The 17,409-nt window shown below is 60.6% G+C and overlaps 2 protein-coding genes and 1 long non-coding RNA gene across 5 annotated transcripts in view; 1 reads left to right on the top strand and 2 right to left on the bottom strand.

Moving 5' to 3' along the window:
• Window positions 1-17,409, bottom strand: part of LOC135191541 (uncharacterized) — a 181,163-nt gene that overhangs the window by 80,200 nt on the left and 83,554 nt on the right. The window lies entirely within an intron of this gene.
• Window positions 5,317-12,161, top strand: LOC135191313 (basic salivary proline-rich protein 2-like). 3 transcript variants are annotated; one of them, XM_064173507.1, is made up of 14 exons: window positions 5,317-5,434; window positions 5,914-5,975; window positions 6,651-6,759; window positions 7,050-7,154; window positions 8,474-8,620; window positions 8,909-8,991; window positions 9,191-9,312; window positions 9,448-9,584; window positions 9,697-9,828; window positions 9,976-10,092; window positions 10,218-10,430; window positions 10,562-10,780; window positions 11,216-11,323; window positions 11,615-12,161. In XM_064173507.1, exons 3-14 carry the CDS (start codon window positions 6,718-6,720, stop codon window positions 11,879-11,881), a joined length of 1,692 nt encoding a protein of 563 aa, XP_064029577.1. In that variant the 5' UTR covers window positions 5,317-5,434; window positions 5,914-5,975; window positions 6,651-6,717; the 3' UTR covers window positions 11,882-12,161. The 3 variants fall into 3 exon arrangements, with proteins under 3 accessions (XP_064029577.1, XP_064029579.1, XP_064029578.1); XM_064173508.1 differs by lacking the exons at window positions 5,317-5,434; window positions 5,914-5,975 and adding an exon at window positions 5,722-5,855; XM_064173509.1 differs by lacking the exons at window positions 6,651-6,759; window positions 9,191-9,312.
• Window positions 12,317-17,409, bottom strand: part of PRICKLE4 (prickle planar cell polarity protein 4) — an 11,989-nt gene continuing 6,896 nt past the window's right edge. Inside the window, exons 5-11 of the mRNA XM_064173914.1 lie at window positions 17,080-17,232; window positions 16,440-16,547; window positions 15,300-15,437; window positions 15,000-15,200; window positions 14,069-14,255; window positions 13,581-13,904; window positions 12,317-13,334 (exon numbers count right to left, since the gene is read on the bottom strand). Of these exons, the coding sequence (XP_064029984.1) occupies window positions 12,847-13,334; window positions 13,581-13,904; window positions 14,069-14,255; window positions 15,000-15,200; window positions 15,300-15,437; window positions 16,440-16,547; window positions 17,080-17,232 (1,599 nt within the window). The 3' untranslated portion in view covers window positions 12,317-12,846. The remainder of the gene's footprint in view (window positions 13,335-13,580; window positions 13,905-14,068; window positions 14,256-14,999; window positions 15,201-15,299; window positions 15,438-16,439; window positions 16,548-17,079; window positions 17,233-17,409) is intronic.

The following is a 17,409-nucleotide window of genomic DNA, read 5'->3' as shown; positions in this document are numbered from 1 at the left end:
AGCACTCATGCAAGGGGAGATCCTGCACCCCTGGGGCACACAGCACTCATGCAAGGGGAGATCCTGCACCCCTGGGGCACACAGCACTCATGCAAGGGGAGATCCTGCACCCCAGGGCACACAGCACTCATGCAAGGGCAGATCCTGCACCCCTGGGGCACACAGCACTCATGCAAGGGGAGATCTTGCACCCCTGGGGCCCACAGCACTCATGCAAGGGGAGATCCTGCACCCCTGGATCACACAGCACCCATGCAAGGGGAGATCCTGCACCCCTGGGGCACACAGCACTCATGCAAGGGGAGATCCTGCACCCCTGGGGCACACAGCACTCATGCAAGGGGAGATCCTGCACCCCTGGGGCACACAGCACTCATGCAGGGGGAGATCCTGCACCCCTGGGGCACACAGCACTCATGCAAGGGGAGATCCTGCACCTCTGGGGCACACAGCACCCATGCAAGGGGAGATCCTGCACCCCTGGATCACACAGCACTCATGCAAGGGGAGATCCTGCACCCCTGGGGCACACAGCACTCATGCAAGGGGAGATCCTGCACCCCTGGGGCACACAGCACTCATGCAAGGGGAGATCCTGCACCCCAGGGCACACAGCACTCATGCAAGGGCAGATCCTGCACCCCTGGGGCACACAGCACTCATGCAAGGGGAGATCTTGCACCCCTGGGGCCCACAGCACTCATGCAAGGGGAGATCCTGCACCCCTGGGGCACACAGCACTCATGCAAGGGGAGATCCTGCACCCCTGGGGCACACAGCACTCATGCAAGGGGAGATCCTGCACCCCTGGGGCACACAGCACTCATGCAAGAGGACATCCTGCACCCCTGGGGCACACAGCACTCATGCAAGAGGAGAGCCTGCATCCCTGGGGCACACAGCACTCATGCAAGAGGAGATCCTGCATCCCTGGGGCACACAGCACTCATGCAAGGGGAGATCCTGCACCCCTAAGGCACACAGCACTCATGCAAGGGGAGATCCTGCACCCCTGGGGCACACAGCACTCATGCAAGAGGAGATCCTGCATCCCTGGGGCACTCAGCACTCATGCAAGGGGAGATCCTGCATCCCTGGGGCACACAGCACTCATGCAAGAGGAGATCCTGCACCCCTAAGGCACACAGCACTCATGCAAGAGGAGATCCTGCACCCCTAAGGCACACAGCACTCATGCAAGGGGAGATCCTGCATCCCTGGGGCACACAGCACTCATGCAAGGGGAGATCCTGCATCCCTGGGGCACACAGCACTCATGCAAGGGGAGATCCTGCACCCCTGGGGCACAGAGCACTCATGCAAGGGGAGATCCTGCCCTGCCAGGGTATGGAGCAGTTGTTGAAGGCCATTCAGGCTGCAGTGCTATGGATGGAGCTTTGGCCTTGGCACGATGAGGTCTCCACAAGCCACGATCAGTAAAATAACAAGGCAGCCGTGGGGGTCAGGAGTTGCTGTCCTTGACTGATGATAAGGCTGCTGCACTGAGATGGGGAGGATCCAGGAGGCCTCTCTGATGGCTGTCCAAAGAAGAGCCAAGAGGGAAAGTTTATTTTGTGAAGAGGAGCAGCTGTTGCTTGGGTCAGAGGGACTCAGGGATGGGAGTTAAGGGGGTTAGGGGTAGTGCTTAGAAAGTGTAACAGGATACTGATGAATGTGCATAAAGCTGACACAATCTTCTCTACTCCTTATCCTATGCAAGCAGCACTAACTTCTCTTAGGGGGTGCCTCTGGCAAGTTGGTTATTTGCTCTGCACCCAGCACTGTTTGCCTTCATTTTATAATCCACATGTTGTGCTTCAATTTTAGAGTGAGTCTGTTCCTCACACTTGCACCCCCAGGACATGCAGCACCCATGCAAGGGGCCATCCTGTACCCCCCAAGGCTCATAATGCAAGGGGAGAATCCTGCACCCCCAGGGTATGGAGCATCCATGCAAGAGGAGAGCCTGCACCTCTAGGTTATGCAGCACCCATGCAAGGGAGGGATCCTGCACCCCCAGGGTATGAAGCAGCCCTGCAAGGGGGGGAGGGGGGGGATCCTGCACCTCTAGAGTATGGAGCATCTGTGCAAGAGGAGATCCTGCATCTCTAGGGCACACAGCACCCATGCAAAGGGGATCCTGCACCTCTAGAGCATGGAGCATCTGTGCAAGAGGAGATCCTGCATCTCTAGGGCACACAGCACCCATGCAAAGGGGGATCCTGCACCTCTGGGGCACACAGCACCCATGCAAAGGGGGATCCTGCACCTCTAGAGCATGGAGCATCTGTGCAAGAGGAGATCCTGCATCTCTAGGGCACACAGCACCCATGCAAAGGGGGATCCTGCACCTCTAGGGCACACAGCACCCATGCAAAGGGGGATCCTGCACCTCTAGAGTATGGAGCATCTGTGCAAGAGGAGATCCTGCATCTCTAGGGCACACAGCACCCATGCAAAGGGGATCCTGCACCTCTAGAGCATGGAGCATCTGTGCAAGAGGAGATCCTGCATCTCTAGGGCACACAGCACCCATGCACAGGGGGATCCTGCACCTCTAGAGTATGGAGCATCTGTGCAAGAGGAGATCCTGCATCTCTAGGGCACACAGCACCCATGCACAGGGGGATCCTGCACCTCTAGAGTATGGAGCATCTGTGCAAGAGGAGATCCTGCATCTCTAGGGCACACAGCACCCATGCAAAGGGGGATCCTGCATCTCTAGAGCATGGAGCATCTGTGCAAGAGGAGATCCTGCATCTCTAGGGCATACAGCACCCATGCAAAGGGGGATCCTGCACCTCTAGAGTATGGAGCATCTGTGCAAGAGGAGATCCTGCATCTCTAGGGCATACAGCACCCATGCAAAGGGGGATCCTGCACCTCTAGGGCACACAGCACCCATGCAAAGGGGGATCCTGCACCTCTAGAGCATGGAGCATCTGTGCAAGATGTCTGGATGTGTTCCTCTGTGGTCTGTGTTAGAGAGGATTGTCCTGCTCTGGCAGGGGAGGGTTGGACTGAATAATCTCTTTGGGTCTCTTCCAACCCCTAACATCCTCTGATCCTGTGAGTCTCTGCTCCACCTAACTGCACACCGTTGGTTTCTAATCTCCTCTTTGTCTGTCCTCTCCTAATGCAGACTCATTCCTAACTCTAAGAAGAGGTTGGACTGCTCTGATCAGTCCCAAGAACAGGAGGCATTTCTTCTGTGCACGTCGTCTTTTATCTGGTGGTGCTCTTCAGTGGTTGAAGTAAGAGGTCTTCCTCAAATGACCTCTCCATGACTTCTCTGATGGTTTGGGTGTTCCCTACCCCCTCCACACTTTGGAAATCACCCAGACTAAGCTCAGCCAGCTCTGGAAAATTTAAATGAATCATAGAATCAAGCAGGTTGGCAGAGAGCTCCAAGCTCCTCCAGCCCAACCTAGCACCCAGCCCTGCCCAACCAACCAGACCAAGGCACTCAGTGCCCCAGCCAGGCTTGGCTGCAACACCTCCAGCCACAGCCACTCCACCACCTCCCTGGGCAGCCCATTCCAGTGCCAATCACTCTCTCTGACAACAACTTCCTCCCAACATCCAGCCTATGCTTCCCCCAGCACAACTTGAGGCTGAAGCTTATATTTACAGCTTAGCTCAGTAGCCAAGCAGATATTTACAGCATATATAGACAGAAACAGACGAGGGAAAAGGTAATACAGAAACACAACAGCCCTCTCAGAAACCTGAGTCCCCAGGAGGGGCTCCCAACCACCCTTCCACCTTCTCCCACCCCTCTCAACCTTACCCCAGTCCCAAGGAAGAATGGAGGTTCAGCCAGGGGATTAGGAAGCAAAGTGGATTAATCAGAGAGGCCAGAGAGAAGTGCAGCTCAGGCAATGCCCCAAGAAGAACTCCCTTATCTATGCTTGGATTCTTGTTCTTGTGCCTCTCAGCAAGCCTAGGAGTGAAGTAGGCATCAACACTGTTATCTAGTTCCTCTCACCAAAACATCCCAGCTTCAAACTAGCACAACCTGGACGCCAGCAGCGTCCTCCCCACAGTCTCACAGTGTCACCAAGGTTGGAAGAGACCTCACAGCTCATCAAGTCCAACCCTTTAGCACAGAGCTCAAGGCCAGACCATGGCACCAAGTGCCACGTCCAGTCCTGCCTTGAACAGCTCCAGGGACGGCGACTCCACCACCTCCCCGGGCAGCCCATTCCAGTGGCCAATGACTCTCTCAGGGAAGAACTTTCTCCTCACCTCCAGCCTAAATCTCCCCTGGCACAGCCTGAGGCTGTGTCCTCTCGTTCTGGTGCTGGCCACCTGAGAGAAGAGAGCAACCTCCTCCTGGCCACAACCTCCCCTCAGGTAGTTGCAGACAGCAATGAGGTCTGCCCTGAGCCTCCTCTTCTCCAGGCTAACCAATCCCAGCTCCCTCAGCCTCTCCTCCTAGGGCTGTGCTCAAGGCCTCTCCCCAGCCTCGTTGCCCTTCTCTGGACACGCTCAAGCATCTCAATGTCCCTCCTAAACTGGGGGGCCCAGAACTGAACACAGCACTCAAGGTGTGGTCTAACCAGTGCAGAGTACAGGGGCAGAATGACCTCCCTGCTCCTGCTGGCCACACCATTGCTGATGCAGGCCAGGATGCCACTGGCTCTCTTGGCCACCTGGGCACACTGCTGGCTCATGTTCAGGCAGGTATCAATCAGCACCCCCAGATCCCTCTCTGTCTGGCTGCTCTCAGCCACTCTGACCCCAGCCTGTATCTCTGCATGGGGTTGCTGTGGCCAAAGTGCAGCACCCTGCACTTGGAGCTATTGAACTCCATCCCCTTGGACTCTGCCCATCTGTGCAGGCAGTCAAGGTCCTGCTGCAGAGCCCTTCTGCCCTCCAACCCAGCCACATCTGCCCCCAGCTTGGTGTCATCTGCACACTTGCTGATGACTGACTCCATGCCCTCATCCAGATCATCTATGAAGATGTTAAAGAGGATGGGGCCCAGCACAGATCCCTGGGGGGACACCACGGCTCCCCCGTTTCGCTCCTGCCCTCGGGCTGTGCTCCTCACCTGCTTCTCCTCCCCCATCAGCATTTCTGCCCTCTCAACTCTTTATTGCTCTGCTCCCCTCGTCTCACCCCAAGCTGAGCGCATGCTTCGGTGGGGGTGCAAGGGGCAGAGCAGCTCCCTGCAGCATTCCCCTTCCTCCCCTTGCCTCCAGTCGATAGGACCCCAGATACGTTGCTCACAGGGGGAGACCACTCGCACGGCGGAGCCACGGAGCCGGGGGTGGGGCAGGATTTAGGCTGTGACCCAAGGCTGATATGGGCGCAGGAGTTTGCACTGACCTCGGCTTTGATCCAGCTCTGCTCAGGCGCTTTGGCTAACCAGAGGAATCTGCCTGCCCTTGGACGCCAGAGCCCTGGCTGAGAGGAGGATGCGCCCAGGGTTCGTGCAGCTCTCAGGACATGGGGGATGTGGCTGGGGGGGGGTGGGGGGGTGTCTCTATCCGCCCCCATCCCTGCTTCCTGTTGGCTCCACTTTGCTTGCAGCAGTTGAAACCTCTGGAGAGAGAAAGGAGCAGCTCCTAGAGCGCAGCTCGGCTTTGCGAAAAGGGAATCCATGTCCTGGGGAGGGCTCCGAGGGAGCTCCCCCGGGGGCAAATTAGCACCTGGCTGCTGTCGGCAACCTCTCGCTATTGGTTTGCATTCAGCTCTGGGTGGGGGTGGGGAGGAGATCTTGCGGCCCCCAGGTGGGATGAGGGAGCGCAGGGGTCTCTGTTCCACCCTCCTCGGTGCTGCATCTCTGCGGGCGGACGAGACACAAAGTGGGAGCTGCTGGCCAGGGGCGCCTGGGAGGGACCTGCCAGGTAAAGCCTCGCTTCGAGGGATTAAAGTGCCCTTTTTTTACCCTTAATTTGCTCCCAGCACTACCCTGGAACGGTCCCGGCTGACCTGGCAGACAAAGAGAGGTGCTTGAGCTGCCCGAGGTGAGGCTACGAGGGTTAATTGATGGCTCTGGGAGCTCCACAGGGTCAGTTGGCTTTAGCTCAGGGCATTCCCTGCTCCTGGGGTCCATGTCCCAGCCTTGTGCTGTTCCACGCAGCTGCATCCTTGGGGACCCCGGGCAATGACCCTTTTGTACCTGCCCCCTCGCCCTTCTGGGCTTCCCAAACCGTGCCCATGCCAGGCTGTCCCCGGGGAGTAGCACAGAGGCAGGGACACAGCCTGCAACCCTGCGGTGGTGCCAGGCTGGCTGGGGGCACCCAGCAGGTGGCTTGGCCAAGCCCTGTGCAGTGGTGCCAGGGGCGGGGGGGCAGAGTGACTTTACCAGGATGCCACGGGACAATAGCAGGGAGGTGCCACTGGTTGCTGTGGGCCAAGCTGGGGGTTCGTGCGGGGGGGCTGAGCTGTGGCTGCCAGCAGGCAGAAGCTCAGGCGGGCAAGAGGGAACCCCTCTGGGCTGCGGTGGGAGGGTGCCAGGGCAGCAGGGTGCTCCTGGGCTGAGGAGCAGCTGGTTGCCCTGCTGCAGGTCCTCGGTGGCAGCCATGCTGTGTGCCCCGGGAGGTTGCCCACTGCCTGGCAGCGCTGGGGAGCACGTGGGCAGCAGCTGTGCCCAAGCTCACCCACCCCCAGCGCCACCAGGAGTGCCTCTCGCTTTGCAGCTGGCTGCTGAACTCCCCGGGGGCCTTCTCCTCGCTGTGACTGGGGCCCGGGGAAGCCTCTGGCCAGATGTTCTCCCCGCAGGGCTGCAGGAGAGGCTTCCCCAGGGAGGTAAGTGGCTTTGTGACCTCCCTGCCGCTGCGCAGCTGGGGCTGGCAGCCTGCTGGAGGAGCAGAGGAGGAGCTTTGTGGGGCACGGATGAGTGCCTGCTGCTCCATCTCCTGGGGTGCTGAGGAGCCAGGAGGGCATCGCTGCGGCACGGAGAAGAATTTGGAACCGTCTGAGAGCTCAGCTGGGAGGGGAGGGAGGGGTGGATGAGCTCCTGGCTGCCCACCCCAGCTCAGCACCAGGCTGCTGCAAGAGTGAGACTTTCATCCTGATTTAATCATCTTTCTCTGCAGCCCAACTCGTGGCGGGGTGGACCCCATGCCTTTGGCCCCCGGGGAGCCTGGGACAAGCCACCCTGGAAGCCGAAGCAGAGAAGAGGCAGGGGCAGAGGGGACCTGGTAAGGAAGCAGCCAGGGCAGAGGGGACCTGGTAAGGAAGCAGCCAGGGCATAGGGGACCTGGTGAGGGAGCAGCCAGGGCAGAGGGGACCTGGTGAGGGAGCAGCCAGGGCATAGGGGACCTGGTGAGGGAGCAGCCAGGGCAGAGGGGACCTGGTAAGGAAGCAGCCAGGGCAGAGGGGACCTGGTAAGGAAGCAGCCAGATCAGAGGGGGCCTGGTGAGGGAGCAGCCAGGGCAGAGGGGACCTGGTGAGGAAGCAGCCAGATCAGAGGGGGCCTGGTGAGGGAGCAGCCAGGGCAGAGGGGACCTGGTAAGGAAGCAGCCAGATCAGAGGGGGCCTGGTGAGGGAGCAGCCAGGGCAGAGGGGACCTGGTAAGGAAGCAGCCAGATCAGAGGGGGCCTGGTGAGGGAGCAGCCAGGGCAGAGGGGACCTGGTAAGGAAGCAGCGAGGGCAGAGGGGACCTGGTAAGGAAGCAGCCAGATCAGAGGGGGCCTGGTGAGGGAGCAGCCAGGGCAGAGGGGGCCTGGTGAGGGAGCAGCCAGGGCAGAGGGGACCTGGTAAGGAAGCAGCCAGATCAGAGGGGGCCTGGTGAGGGAGCAGCCAGATCAGAGGGGGCCTGGTGAGGGAGCAGCCAGGGCAGAGGGGACCTGGTAAGGAAGCAGCCAGATCAGAGGGGGCCTGGTGAGGGAGCAGCCAGGGCAGAGGGGACCTGGTAAGGAAGCAGCCAGATCAGAGGGGGCCTGATAAGGAAGCAGCCAGGGCAGAGGGGACCTGGTGAGGGAGCAGCCAGATCAGAGGGGGCCTGATAAGGAAGCAGCCAGGGCAGAGGGGACCTGGTGAGGGAGCAGCCAGATCAGAGGGGGCCTGATAAGGAAGCAGCCAGGGCAGAGGGGGCCTGGTGAGGAAGCAGCCAGGGCAGAGGGGGCCTGGTAAGGAAGCAGCCAGATCAGAGGGGACCTGGTGAGGAAGCAGCCAGGGCAGAGGGGGCCTGATAAGGAAGCAGCCAGGGCAGAGGGGACCTGGTGAGGAAGCAGCCAGGGCAGAGGGGGCCTGGTGAGGGAGCAGCCAGATCAGAGGGGGCCTGGTGAGGGAGCAGCCAGGGCAGAGGGGGCCTGATAAGGAAGCAGCCAGGGCAGAGGGCTCTGTTGAGGTTTTCCTGCACATCTTGGGGGGCCAAAGCTGGAGGCTTCCTCAGGAGCAGGAGAGACAGAGAGAGCTGAGTGCTGGGCTGGGGAGGAGGAACCATGTCAAAACGAAACCACTCTGTCGTGCCACCATCTTCACCAGTGATGATTTGCCCTTGCACCTTTATCCCCAGCACCCCAGACCCTTCCCAGGCCATTCTGGCTCTCCTTGGCATGAGGAAGATGAGAGATGGGCACCCCACGACTGGCCCCCACCACGCTTTTGGGATGACTTTGAAGGCAGCCAAGAACCTGAGGACTTCTCAGAGGATTGCTACCCGGTGAGGTGCTGGTGGGCTGCAGGAGGGGGCAGTGGCTGCAGGACCGAGGGCAGGGGAGTTGGTGAGCTGTGGCAGGGGGTTGGTGAGCTGTGGCAGGGGGTTGGTGAGCTGTGGCAGGGGGTTGGTGAGCTGTGGCAGGAGGTTGGTGAGCTGTGGCAGGGGGTTGGTGAGCTGTGGCAGGGGCCACTCCCTGCCCTGGTGGCAGTGCACGGGCACAGCTCCTCCCAGCTCTGCAGTGGCAGCATCCCCTGTCCTGCTCCGTGTTTAAACCCACCTCATGTCCCACAGGAGCCTGGCCCTGACTGCTTTTACTGGCCTGAATGCCCCAGGGAGGAGCAGCACCCACCCTGGCCCCCACCCCCCCCGGCAAGGTGGGTGCCCATGCTGAGGGTGGGGGGCACTGTGCAGCCGCGGGGTGCTGGGGCCAGGCTCCGCTCTGGTGCGCAGCCAAGGGGTGATGCAGTGCTGAGTTGGCTCTGCTCAGGGGCTGGGGGGAGGGGGGTTGGGTGTTGCACCAGAGACCCCTCCCAGCCTAAATGCCCAGCCCTGGGCCTGCTTTTGCTCCTGCAGGGAGCCAGGTGGCTTCTTTGGTGGCTCTCAGGAGCGCCGTGGGAGATGGTGCCGGCGCCCTCGCCGTGGCTGCCGAGGGTTCCCCAGAGGCCATCCTGCCCTGTGGTCCAGGCCCTCCAGAGGTTTGTGCTGAGCTGTGAAGGACCCCACATCATGCTTGGCAGCAGCCCCTCAGTGGTCACCACCACCACCAGTGGCTGCCAGCATCTCCTCGGGCACAGCAAGGAGCTGCTCCAGTTGCGTTTCTCGCTCCCCAGGGAAGCAGCCACACTCCAAGCCAGGCCTGCCTGAGAAAAGCCAAGAGGGGGTCACAGAGAAGCCACAGCAACCTGGTCCTCCCCAGACACTTACTCCCAGTGAGGATGGTGCACAGAGCAAGGAGCAGACAGCTCAGGTTGTGGAATTTTACCCCTCCCCATCCCAGCCCCCACCAATGACCTGAGTTTGCAGGGCCTGAGCCCTGTGTGCTGCTTGCCATACCCCTAACCAACAGTGGCTTCCCCCAGAGTCCACCAGAGGTGAATGGGAAGGTCTCAGAGCCCCCCAGGCCAGCCAGACCCCCTGAGAAGAGTCCAGACACTGATGCCCAGGCTGTGCCAGAGGCTGCAGAGCTGGAGCAGGCAGCAGCAGCAACACTGGTAGGAGACCCCCTCCTCTCCTGGGGGCAGGCAGGGATGTTGCACCCCTGGAAGTGCCTGGCTTGAAGAGGTCTCCTGCCTGTCCTGTCCCCCAGCTCCTCTCCCTGGGCTAGACCTGTCCCAGCTCACACCACTGCATGTCCCCAGGTCAAGCCAGGAACCAGGCAGCAACCTGCAGGCAGCCACAACCAGAGCCCCTCTGCTTTGGAAACTGAGGCAGCCCCACCAGAGAAGAGCTCTGCTGGGCCAGGGGAGCCTCTGCAGGTAGGAGCATCTTCTCTTCCCCACCCAAAAGCAGTGTCCAAGAGAGGCAGGACCTTGCAGCCCCCTTGCAAGCCTTTTCTGCTCCTTGCCATGGACTGGCAGCTCATTGGGAACGTTTTACACAGGTAGAACTGTGCAGCCAGAGCGTCCCTCAGGCTGGTGCAGGTGATGGGTCCCAACCCCATAGTCCAGCAGCTCCTCCAGAGCTTGCCAAGAAGGTCTGCATGGCAGCTGGCTCCACTGGGGAGGTGGGTGCTGGGCTCTGCCCCCATTCCCAGGGACAACAGCATGTGCCAAGTGGAACTGGAGAAGCTGAGGGAGAAGCTGCCCACAGTGAGGTGAGTCTTGGCATGTGGTGGGCAGCTTCATGGTGTGTGTCCCCCACCCTGAGTGAGAACCCACTGAGGGCACTGCTGCTGGCAGCCCTGCCCCCCTTTGCTCCTGCCCAGCTGTTTCCTTCTTCTTCCAGCTGCTCAGTGGCCTTCAGCCACCTGGAAACTTGCAGGTCCCTCCAGAAGCCACCCTGGAGGCTGATGCAGAGCCCAGCCAGGCTTGCTCCAGCGTCTGCACTACACCAGAGACCTCACCACAGACTCTGCACCCTCCTGGGTCCAGTGAGACAAAACCAACACAGGCTCAGGGTGCTCCCCAGTGGTCTCCTCGAGGCATCCCTGAGTCCCAGCACAGGGTAGGTGCTCTGGGCTCAGGGATACTTTCATGGCCCAGGAGAAGCAGCAGCAGCAGCAGCAGCATCCCTTCGGGCTCCCTGTTTGCAGGGTCATGGAGTGGGGTTGAAGTGCTGCTTTGTCTGGAGGCAGAGGCTGTCAGCCCTGGTGGGAAAGAGGCCAAAAAAAATAATGAGACCTGAGAGCCTGCTGGAGTGTGAAGGACCCAGGGACTCGAGTTGCAGGGAGAGCAGTGCAGGGCAGCTTCATTACAGCTAACAGGAAAGATAAATCTTCCAGTGGGGCTCTTGGCAGTGATGCTGCTGGGACAGGGAAGCAGCTCTTGCAGCTGAGAGCTAATTATTGGTCCTGGTGGCCCCAGTTTGGCCCTGATCTTGGCCAGCTGCTCTCCTCTTCGAAGCATCTGACCCTTCTTCTTCTCCTTTTCCACTCCCCAGGCTGCAGGCAGCCAGCCTCAGCTTGGCTCCAAGCACCCAACAGCCTCCCCAGCCAGCACCGACCTGCGCTCTGCTGCCATCCTTGCCAGGAAGCAGGAGATTGAGCTGGTGAGTCCTGCTGACCCCTGCCTGGGGCACCCGGGGGCAGGCTGCAGGGTTGGGGGGGGCTCACCCAAGGACTCTGAACCACATGGGGAGAAGCAGTGAGAGGGGGATGTGAATTTGGCACTCTTGGGGTCACCCTCCTGGTGACTCTGGTTGCAGGGCAAGGTGCTGGTGGGTAGGAAGGAGGTTTTGAGGGGCTCTGATGCTGTCAGGAGGTTCATGGACCAGCCTCAGGGGTCCGTTTGCTGGTGGTTTTGGGGTGCCCTGTGCTGACCTCATGCTGCCCCCCTGCAGTCATACCAACAGTTCAGCCTGACCATCGCAGTGGTGGCCACGATGCTGCTCCAGAAGGAGCCCTCCATGGAGGCATCGCTGGGGCTGGCACTGAGGGCAAACCTGCGCCAGGGCAGGATCCATCACCTCCGGGAGCTGGAGAACTTCATCAGCAGCTACGACTCGGCCACCCTCAGCCACCAGAATGAGGGGACAGGCACCTCCATCTCACCAGCCCCTGTCTGGGGGATGACAGAGGACCCTGCTGGTGCATCAGGCTGCTTGTGATGGCACTGAGCCCTCCTACCAAGGTGGTATGCACATGGTGGCACAGTCCCACCGTCTCTGTTGGAGATGGAAAAGGAGGATGCTTTGTTTTAACCCTGCCCAGACCTGTATGTGCAGCAAAAAGGGGAGCTGGTTTTACTGGAGGATGGTGGGAGAGAGAGCAGCTGCAGCGAGCTGCCCTCTGCCCCAGCTCCTGGCTCCTTTCCTGGTTCCCACGGATGTGCCTTGAGAGGCTGTTAGAAGTTTTCCGTTTGAAAATAAACCAGTTGTGATCTCTGCAGCCCTACCTCTGCTCTCACTCCCCTGGGGCTGGGGGAGAGTGGTGTCTCACAGTGAGCCCACCCAAAGCAGAGTCCCCAGCTGTGGCAGAAGGAGGGCGACGCCACGGGCAGAGAGCCTGGGGCGGGCAGGAACGGGGCAGACCTGTGGCAGCTCTTCTCGTGGTCAGATTTCAGCCAGACTTTATTGGAGCATCGTCACCGGCAGCAGCAGAGCTGCCCCCTGCTGCCCTCCCCGCGCTGGCAGCAGGATGGAAAGCAGCTGGGGGTGGTGCTTATCCTTCAAGGAGGTGGACCAGGGGAGGATCTGACCCGCCCGGGTGCCCAGCAGCAGCGCCCAAGGCAGCGAGAGAATACAGTGACGAGGACGATGCAGGCAGCTGCCCTTGTCTTAAGCCCCCAGCCACCCTCCCCTGCGTGTGCCTGCATTCTGGGCTGCCACCGTGTCTGAGATGGGATCCCTGATGCCAGGCTGCCAGCTGTCTGCTTCCTCCCTGCTTTACCTGCTCCTCATTGGCAGGAATTGCAGGCGGTGCTTTACCAGCAGCTGCCGGGAGGGAAGGATCCCAGTGGCTTCTCCTCACTATCCTTAGGCTGCATCCAAAATGCACTTGGAATGCGTTGGGATCACGGCAGGGGCTGGCAGAAGGGCAGTGCCAGCTGAGGATCCCCCCCCAGTCCCTGCTGCTAGGACACACTGCAGTGCTTGCTGCTGCCCCGTGGCTTCACTGTCCTGCCCCCAGCCCTCCCCAGGGACTCTCTTCCCAGGGAATTCATCCCAGGTTTGGGAATGGGCTTCCCAAAGAAGAAACCTTCTTCATCCGAGTCCGAAGATGAAGAGCAGGTAGGGCACCAGGAGTCATCCTCCTCGGTCGTGTCCTGCAGGTCGATGCCCTCTGGCCGAGGGCTGTGTCGGGGAGGGGATGTGCCCCCTTGGAAATGTGAGTTTCCATTGCCTCTGGGTGCCTGGGGACCAGGCCCCCCCGAAACTGAGTGGCCCAAGGCTCCAGGCTCCTTGGCACCCTCTGCAGTAGGCTGGGAGGTGGAAGGGTGGCTGGGTGGTGGTCCCAGCACCCCTGTGTGCACAGCATCCCTGCTCCGCTCCTTAGCAGCTGCTCCATGGTCCTCCTTGCTCCTGAATGCTGGATGCACGGGGGCCTGATCCAAAAAAGCCTCTGGAAGAAGGAAAGCAAGGACGGGTAAAGAAGGGATGCAGCAGAAGGTTCTTCCAACCAGAACCCAACCGCCAGCGCTCACCACCCAGCAGGAGAGGGGCTGGGGGCTTGTCATGGCTGCTCTGGCCCTGGGTTGGGCTGCACCCATGCAACGTACCCCACAAGGCACCCAGGGGGCCGCACAGAACCTGGTTCTGCTCTCGCTCCCCTCCCACCGCGGAGCGAACGGCTCAGGAGGGTCCCTACCGTCCCCTTCCCCCCGCTGCCTGCAGCCCCCGGCCGCCGAGGCGCTGCCCGTCCCTGCTGTGGTCCTGCCGCTGGGGTCAGCTCGGGAGAGTGGCGTCGAGTCGGGGGATGGAGCCGAGGCAAAAGCAGAGTCGGAAGAGTCGTCGGAGGTGGTGGAGGAGGACACATCCCGGCCCAGGCTGCAGGTCTCGGAGCAGAAGAGCCGCCCGCGGCGGGAGCTGAGCGGCTGCCCCCGCAGCGGCTTGCGGCAGAGGCTGCAGCAGAAGCAGGAGGCTCGGGCGTGCCAGCGGAGCCCCTGGTGGGTGACCTCCTCGCTCTCAGCACCTGAGGGGCAACCATGAGTTGAGGAGGAGGCTTTTCCCACGGCCCCGTGCCGATACCCGGCCCCGGCGCCCAGCCGCGGGGCTCAAACCGCGCAGCCCTCCCGGCCCCTGTCCCGCCTGCCCAGCGCAGCCCGCCCGGGCTCTGGGGGCCGGGAAGGGTCGTACCGATGAGGTCCCCACAGGCTTGGCAGGGCTCGGCGAAGAGGCTGTCGAAGCAGGCACAGCAGCAGGGGCGGCCGCTCCTCATCACGTAGCGCTGCCCCCGCAGGGGCACCTCGCACTCCAGGCAGCAGAAGTGCTCCAGGTGCCAGCGCCTGCCCTCCGCCTCGATGCACTCCTCCATGAAGATCAGCTGGAAGGAGGGGAAAGAACTCATCCTCTAAGCACCCGGTGGGAAAAACCAGAGCTCAGAGGGTGCTTTGCTGTGCCAAGGAGAGAGGAGAGGCCCTTTGTGTTGTGGGGTTCTCTGCCAGGCTGGGGATGGACCTTTCCTCCTGCCCATCTGTGGGTCTTGCTTCATTGTCACAGGTTGAGTGTTGGGGTCAGGTTTGGGCCACTCACTCCAAGAAGGACATTGAGGTGTTGAAGTGAGTCCAGATATGGGCAACAAAGCTGGGAAAGGATCTAGAGAACAGGGCTGGAGAGGAGCAGCTGAAGGACATGGGGGTGTTTACTCTGGAGAAAAGGAGGCTGAGAGGAGACCTCATTGCTCTCTACAGCCCCCTGAAAGGGAAGGGGTTGGGCTCTGCTCCTCGGGAACAAGTGGTAGATGGACTCAAGTTGCTCCAGGGTGGGGTTAGGTTGGACAGTAGAAGAAACTTCTTCACTGAAAGGGTTCTCAAAGCCTGGCACAGGCTGGCCAGGGAGGTGGTTGAATCCCCATCCCTGGAGGCATTTAAAGAGGCAGAGATGTGGTTATGAGGGACATGGTTTAGCCCCAGCCTTGGCAGGGTTAGAGAATGGTTGGGCTGGGTGCTCACAAAGGGCTTTCCAACTATGATTCAATGACTCTTTGATTTGCAGCCCCCAGCCAAGCACAGGAGCTTTGAACAACAGCCCAAGGGAGGTAAAAGCCTCCCCCCTGCCTAGCACCCACCTGGTCACAGGAGGCACAGCGGGGTCGGAAGAGCTCAGCATGGTGCCTGCCACAGTAGATCCTCCCATCCTGCTGGAAGTAGATGAGGTCCACCAGTGGCTGGTGACAGAAGTGGCAGGAGAAGCAGGATGGGTGCCAGAACTGCTCCCCCAGCCGAGATGCCAGAATCCCTGGGTCCCCTTTGTTCAGCCTCTTGCCACACTGCAAACAGAGGGACACAGGGTTTGGGGCCAGGCTGGGCATTGGGGATGGGTCCCCACGGAGGGGGTGCAGCCTGGCATTAGGATGGGGATCCCTCACCTTCTTGCAGGGACAGCCATGGCAGGGACCTGGCACGGGACATGCCAGCCCCTGGCCCAGGGCCTCCTGTCTCCGGCGGGCGCTGAAGGCTCGCAGCTGCCTCCTCTCCTCCTCGGCGAGGCCGGGGCAGTACCGCTCCTGCACGGGGTGGGGGGTGGAGGTTGGGGGGTGGGCAGCACCCAGCATCCCATGGGAGCAAACAATGGGTGCTGGGATCAGGGGCACCCTGCTAAAGCTTGCAGATGGCACCAAGCTGAGCCATCTCATTTAAAGTTGGACCAGATGATCTTTGAGGTCCCTTCCAACCTGGTGTTGTAGGACGCTATGAATAAGGTGAGTGGGGGAGGTTGATACTCCAGAAGGAAGAGTCACCCTCCAGGGAGACCTGGACAGGCTGCAGGAGGGGGTTAGCAAGAACACTGTGAAGTTCAACAGGTCTAGCACCTGGGAATACATAACCCAAGAGTGCAGCTCAGATTGGGATCCAGCTGGCTGGAGAGCAGCCCTGTGGAGAGGGACCAGGGGGGTCTCAGTGGGCATCAAGCTCAGCATGAGTGAGCAGTGAGTGGCAGCAGCACTGAAAGCCAACAGGGTCCTGGGTTGCATCACCAACAGAGATAAAGAAGTCATTGTCCCACTCTGCTGGCTGCTTGTCAGGCCACACCTGGAGCACTGCTGTACAAAAAAAAAGAGATGTGGACAGGCTGGAAAGTGTCCAGAGGAGATCAGAGGCCTGGAAGCTCTGCCCTGTGAGGAAAGGCCAAGAGAGCTGAGGTCGTTCAGCCTTGAGAAGAGAAGGCTTAGTGGAGACCTTATCACCATGGACCAGGACATAAACAGTGCCAGGAGGATGGAGACTCCCTTTTTACAAGGAGTCCCATGGAGAAGACAAGGGATGATAGGGACAAGTTACTGCTGGGGACATTCCTGTTGGAATGCAGCATGAAATGTTTCCCCATGAGAGCAGCCAGAGGCTGGAATCAGCTCCCAGGGGTTGGTGCCCTACATCAGTCACTTCGAAGCCTTGGCCTGGTGGGGTGCTGGGCCAGCTCATTTCAACTCCACCATCAGCTGGAAAGGTTGGATCAGATGATCCCTGGGGTCCCTTCCACCCTGGAATTCCATAAACCTGTCTCTTACATCACAGTCCTGAGGAGGGAGCTGCTGCAGGAGTGCTCTGGCACGGAGCTGGGTCCTGTCCGTGGGCGATAAAGGCGGCGGCGAGTGGGAGCCAAAGCACAGTGGAACCTGCAGAAGAGAAGGCTCAGGGCAGAGCTCATTGCTGTCTGCAGCTGCCTGCAGGGAGGCTGGAGCCAGGTGGGGTTGGGCTCTGCTGCCAGGCACTCAGCACCAGAACAAGGGGACACAGCCTCAAGTTGTGCTAGGGGAGGTCTAGGCTGGATGTTAGGAGGAAGTTGTTGTCAGAGAGAGTGATTGGCACTGGAATGGGCTGCCCAGGGAGGTGGAGTGGCTGTGGCTGGAGGTGTTGAAGCCAAGCCTGGCTGGGGCACTTAGTGCCATGGTCTGGTTGATTGAGCAGGGCTGGCTGAGCTTGGAGGTCTCTTCCAACTTGCTTGATTCTATGATTCTTGGGGTGTTGTGTGGGAGGGAGAAATACAGAGCAGGAATTCAGGGGTTAAAGGTGCTCAGGGCTGCTAAAAAGTGTTCCATCCCAGCAAGGAGGGTGATCTGCTGCGGGTACCACCCGTGGGTGGCACCCACGGGGCTGGGGGAAAGCAGGGAGCAAAGGGAGCCCTGGGAGAGCCTGGCCGCTGCCTACCTCGGGGGGCGTGGGCTCCGTGGGGGGCTCCAGGTACTCTTCCAGGGCACAGCCAGAGTCACTGTCAGATGAGGGTGGGGGGAGGCCAGTGGCAGTGCTGCAGGCAGGGGGCTCATCTCGCTGGGGCCATGCAGGGCTCGGCAGGGACATGAGCTGGGGAGAGAACACGAGGGCTGGTGAGAGCCTTGGCGAGGCAGGGAGCAGGGGTCCACACCCTGCCCAGCAGGGACCTTCCTCCGTGTGGCAGCAGGATCAGCAGCTCCTCGTCCTGCGGAGGGACCCCGAGGCAGGTCCAGCTGGGATGCTGCTCCGCACCGCCACCACCTCCCA

The sequence above is a fragment of the Pogoniulus pusillus genome, chromosome 39, assembly GCF_015220805.1.
Source record: "Pogoniulus pusillus isolate bPogPus1 chromosome 39, bPogPus1.pri, whole genome shotgun sequence".
NCBI classification, from domain to species: Eukaryota; Metazoa; Chordata; class Aves; order Piciformes; family Lybiidae; genus Pogoniulus; species Pogoniulus pusillus.
Note: the sequence above shows the minus strand (reverse complement) of the source record. Positions and strands in the feature narration are given on the sequence as shown.

What these genes read in the sequence shown, in the direction of transcription:
- LOC135191313 (XM_064173507.1), top strand. Translation starts at nt 6,718, where the DNA reads ATGTTCTCCCCGCAGGGCTGCAGGAGAGGCTTCCCCAGGGAG. An exon ending in TCTCAGAGGATTGCTACCCG is followed by an intron (nt 8,621 to 8,908) that starts GTGAGGTGCTGG and finishes CATGTCCCACAG; the next exon opens with GAGCCTGGCCCTGACTGCTT. An exon ending in GGCCAGGGGAGCCTCTGCAG is followed by an intron (nt 10,093 to 10,217) that starts GTAGGAGCATCT and finishes CGTTTTACACAG; the next exon opens with GTAGAACTGTGCAGCCAGAG.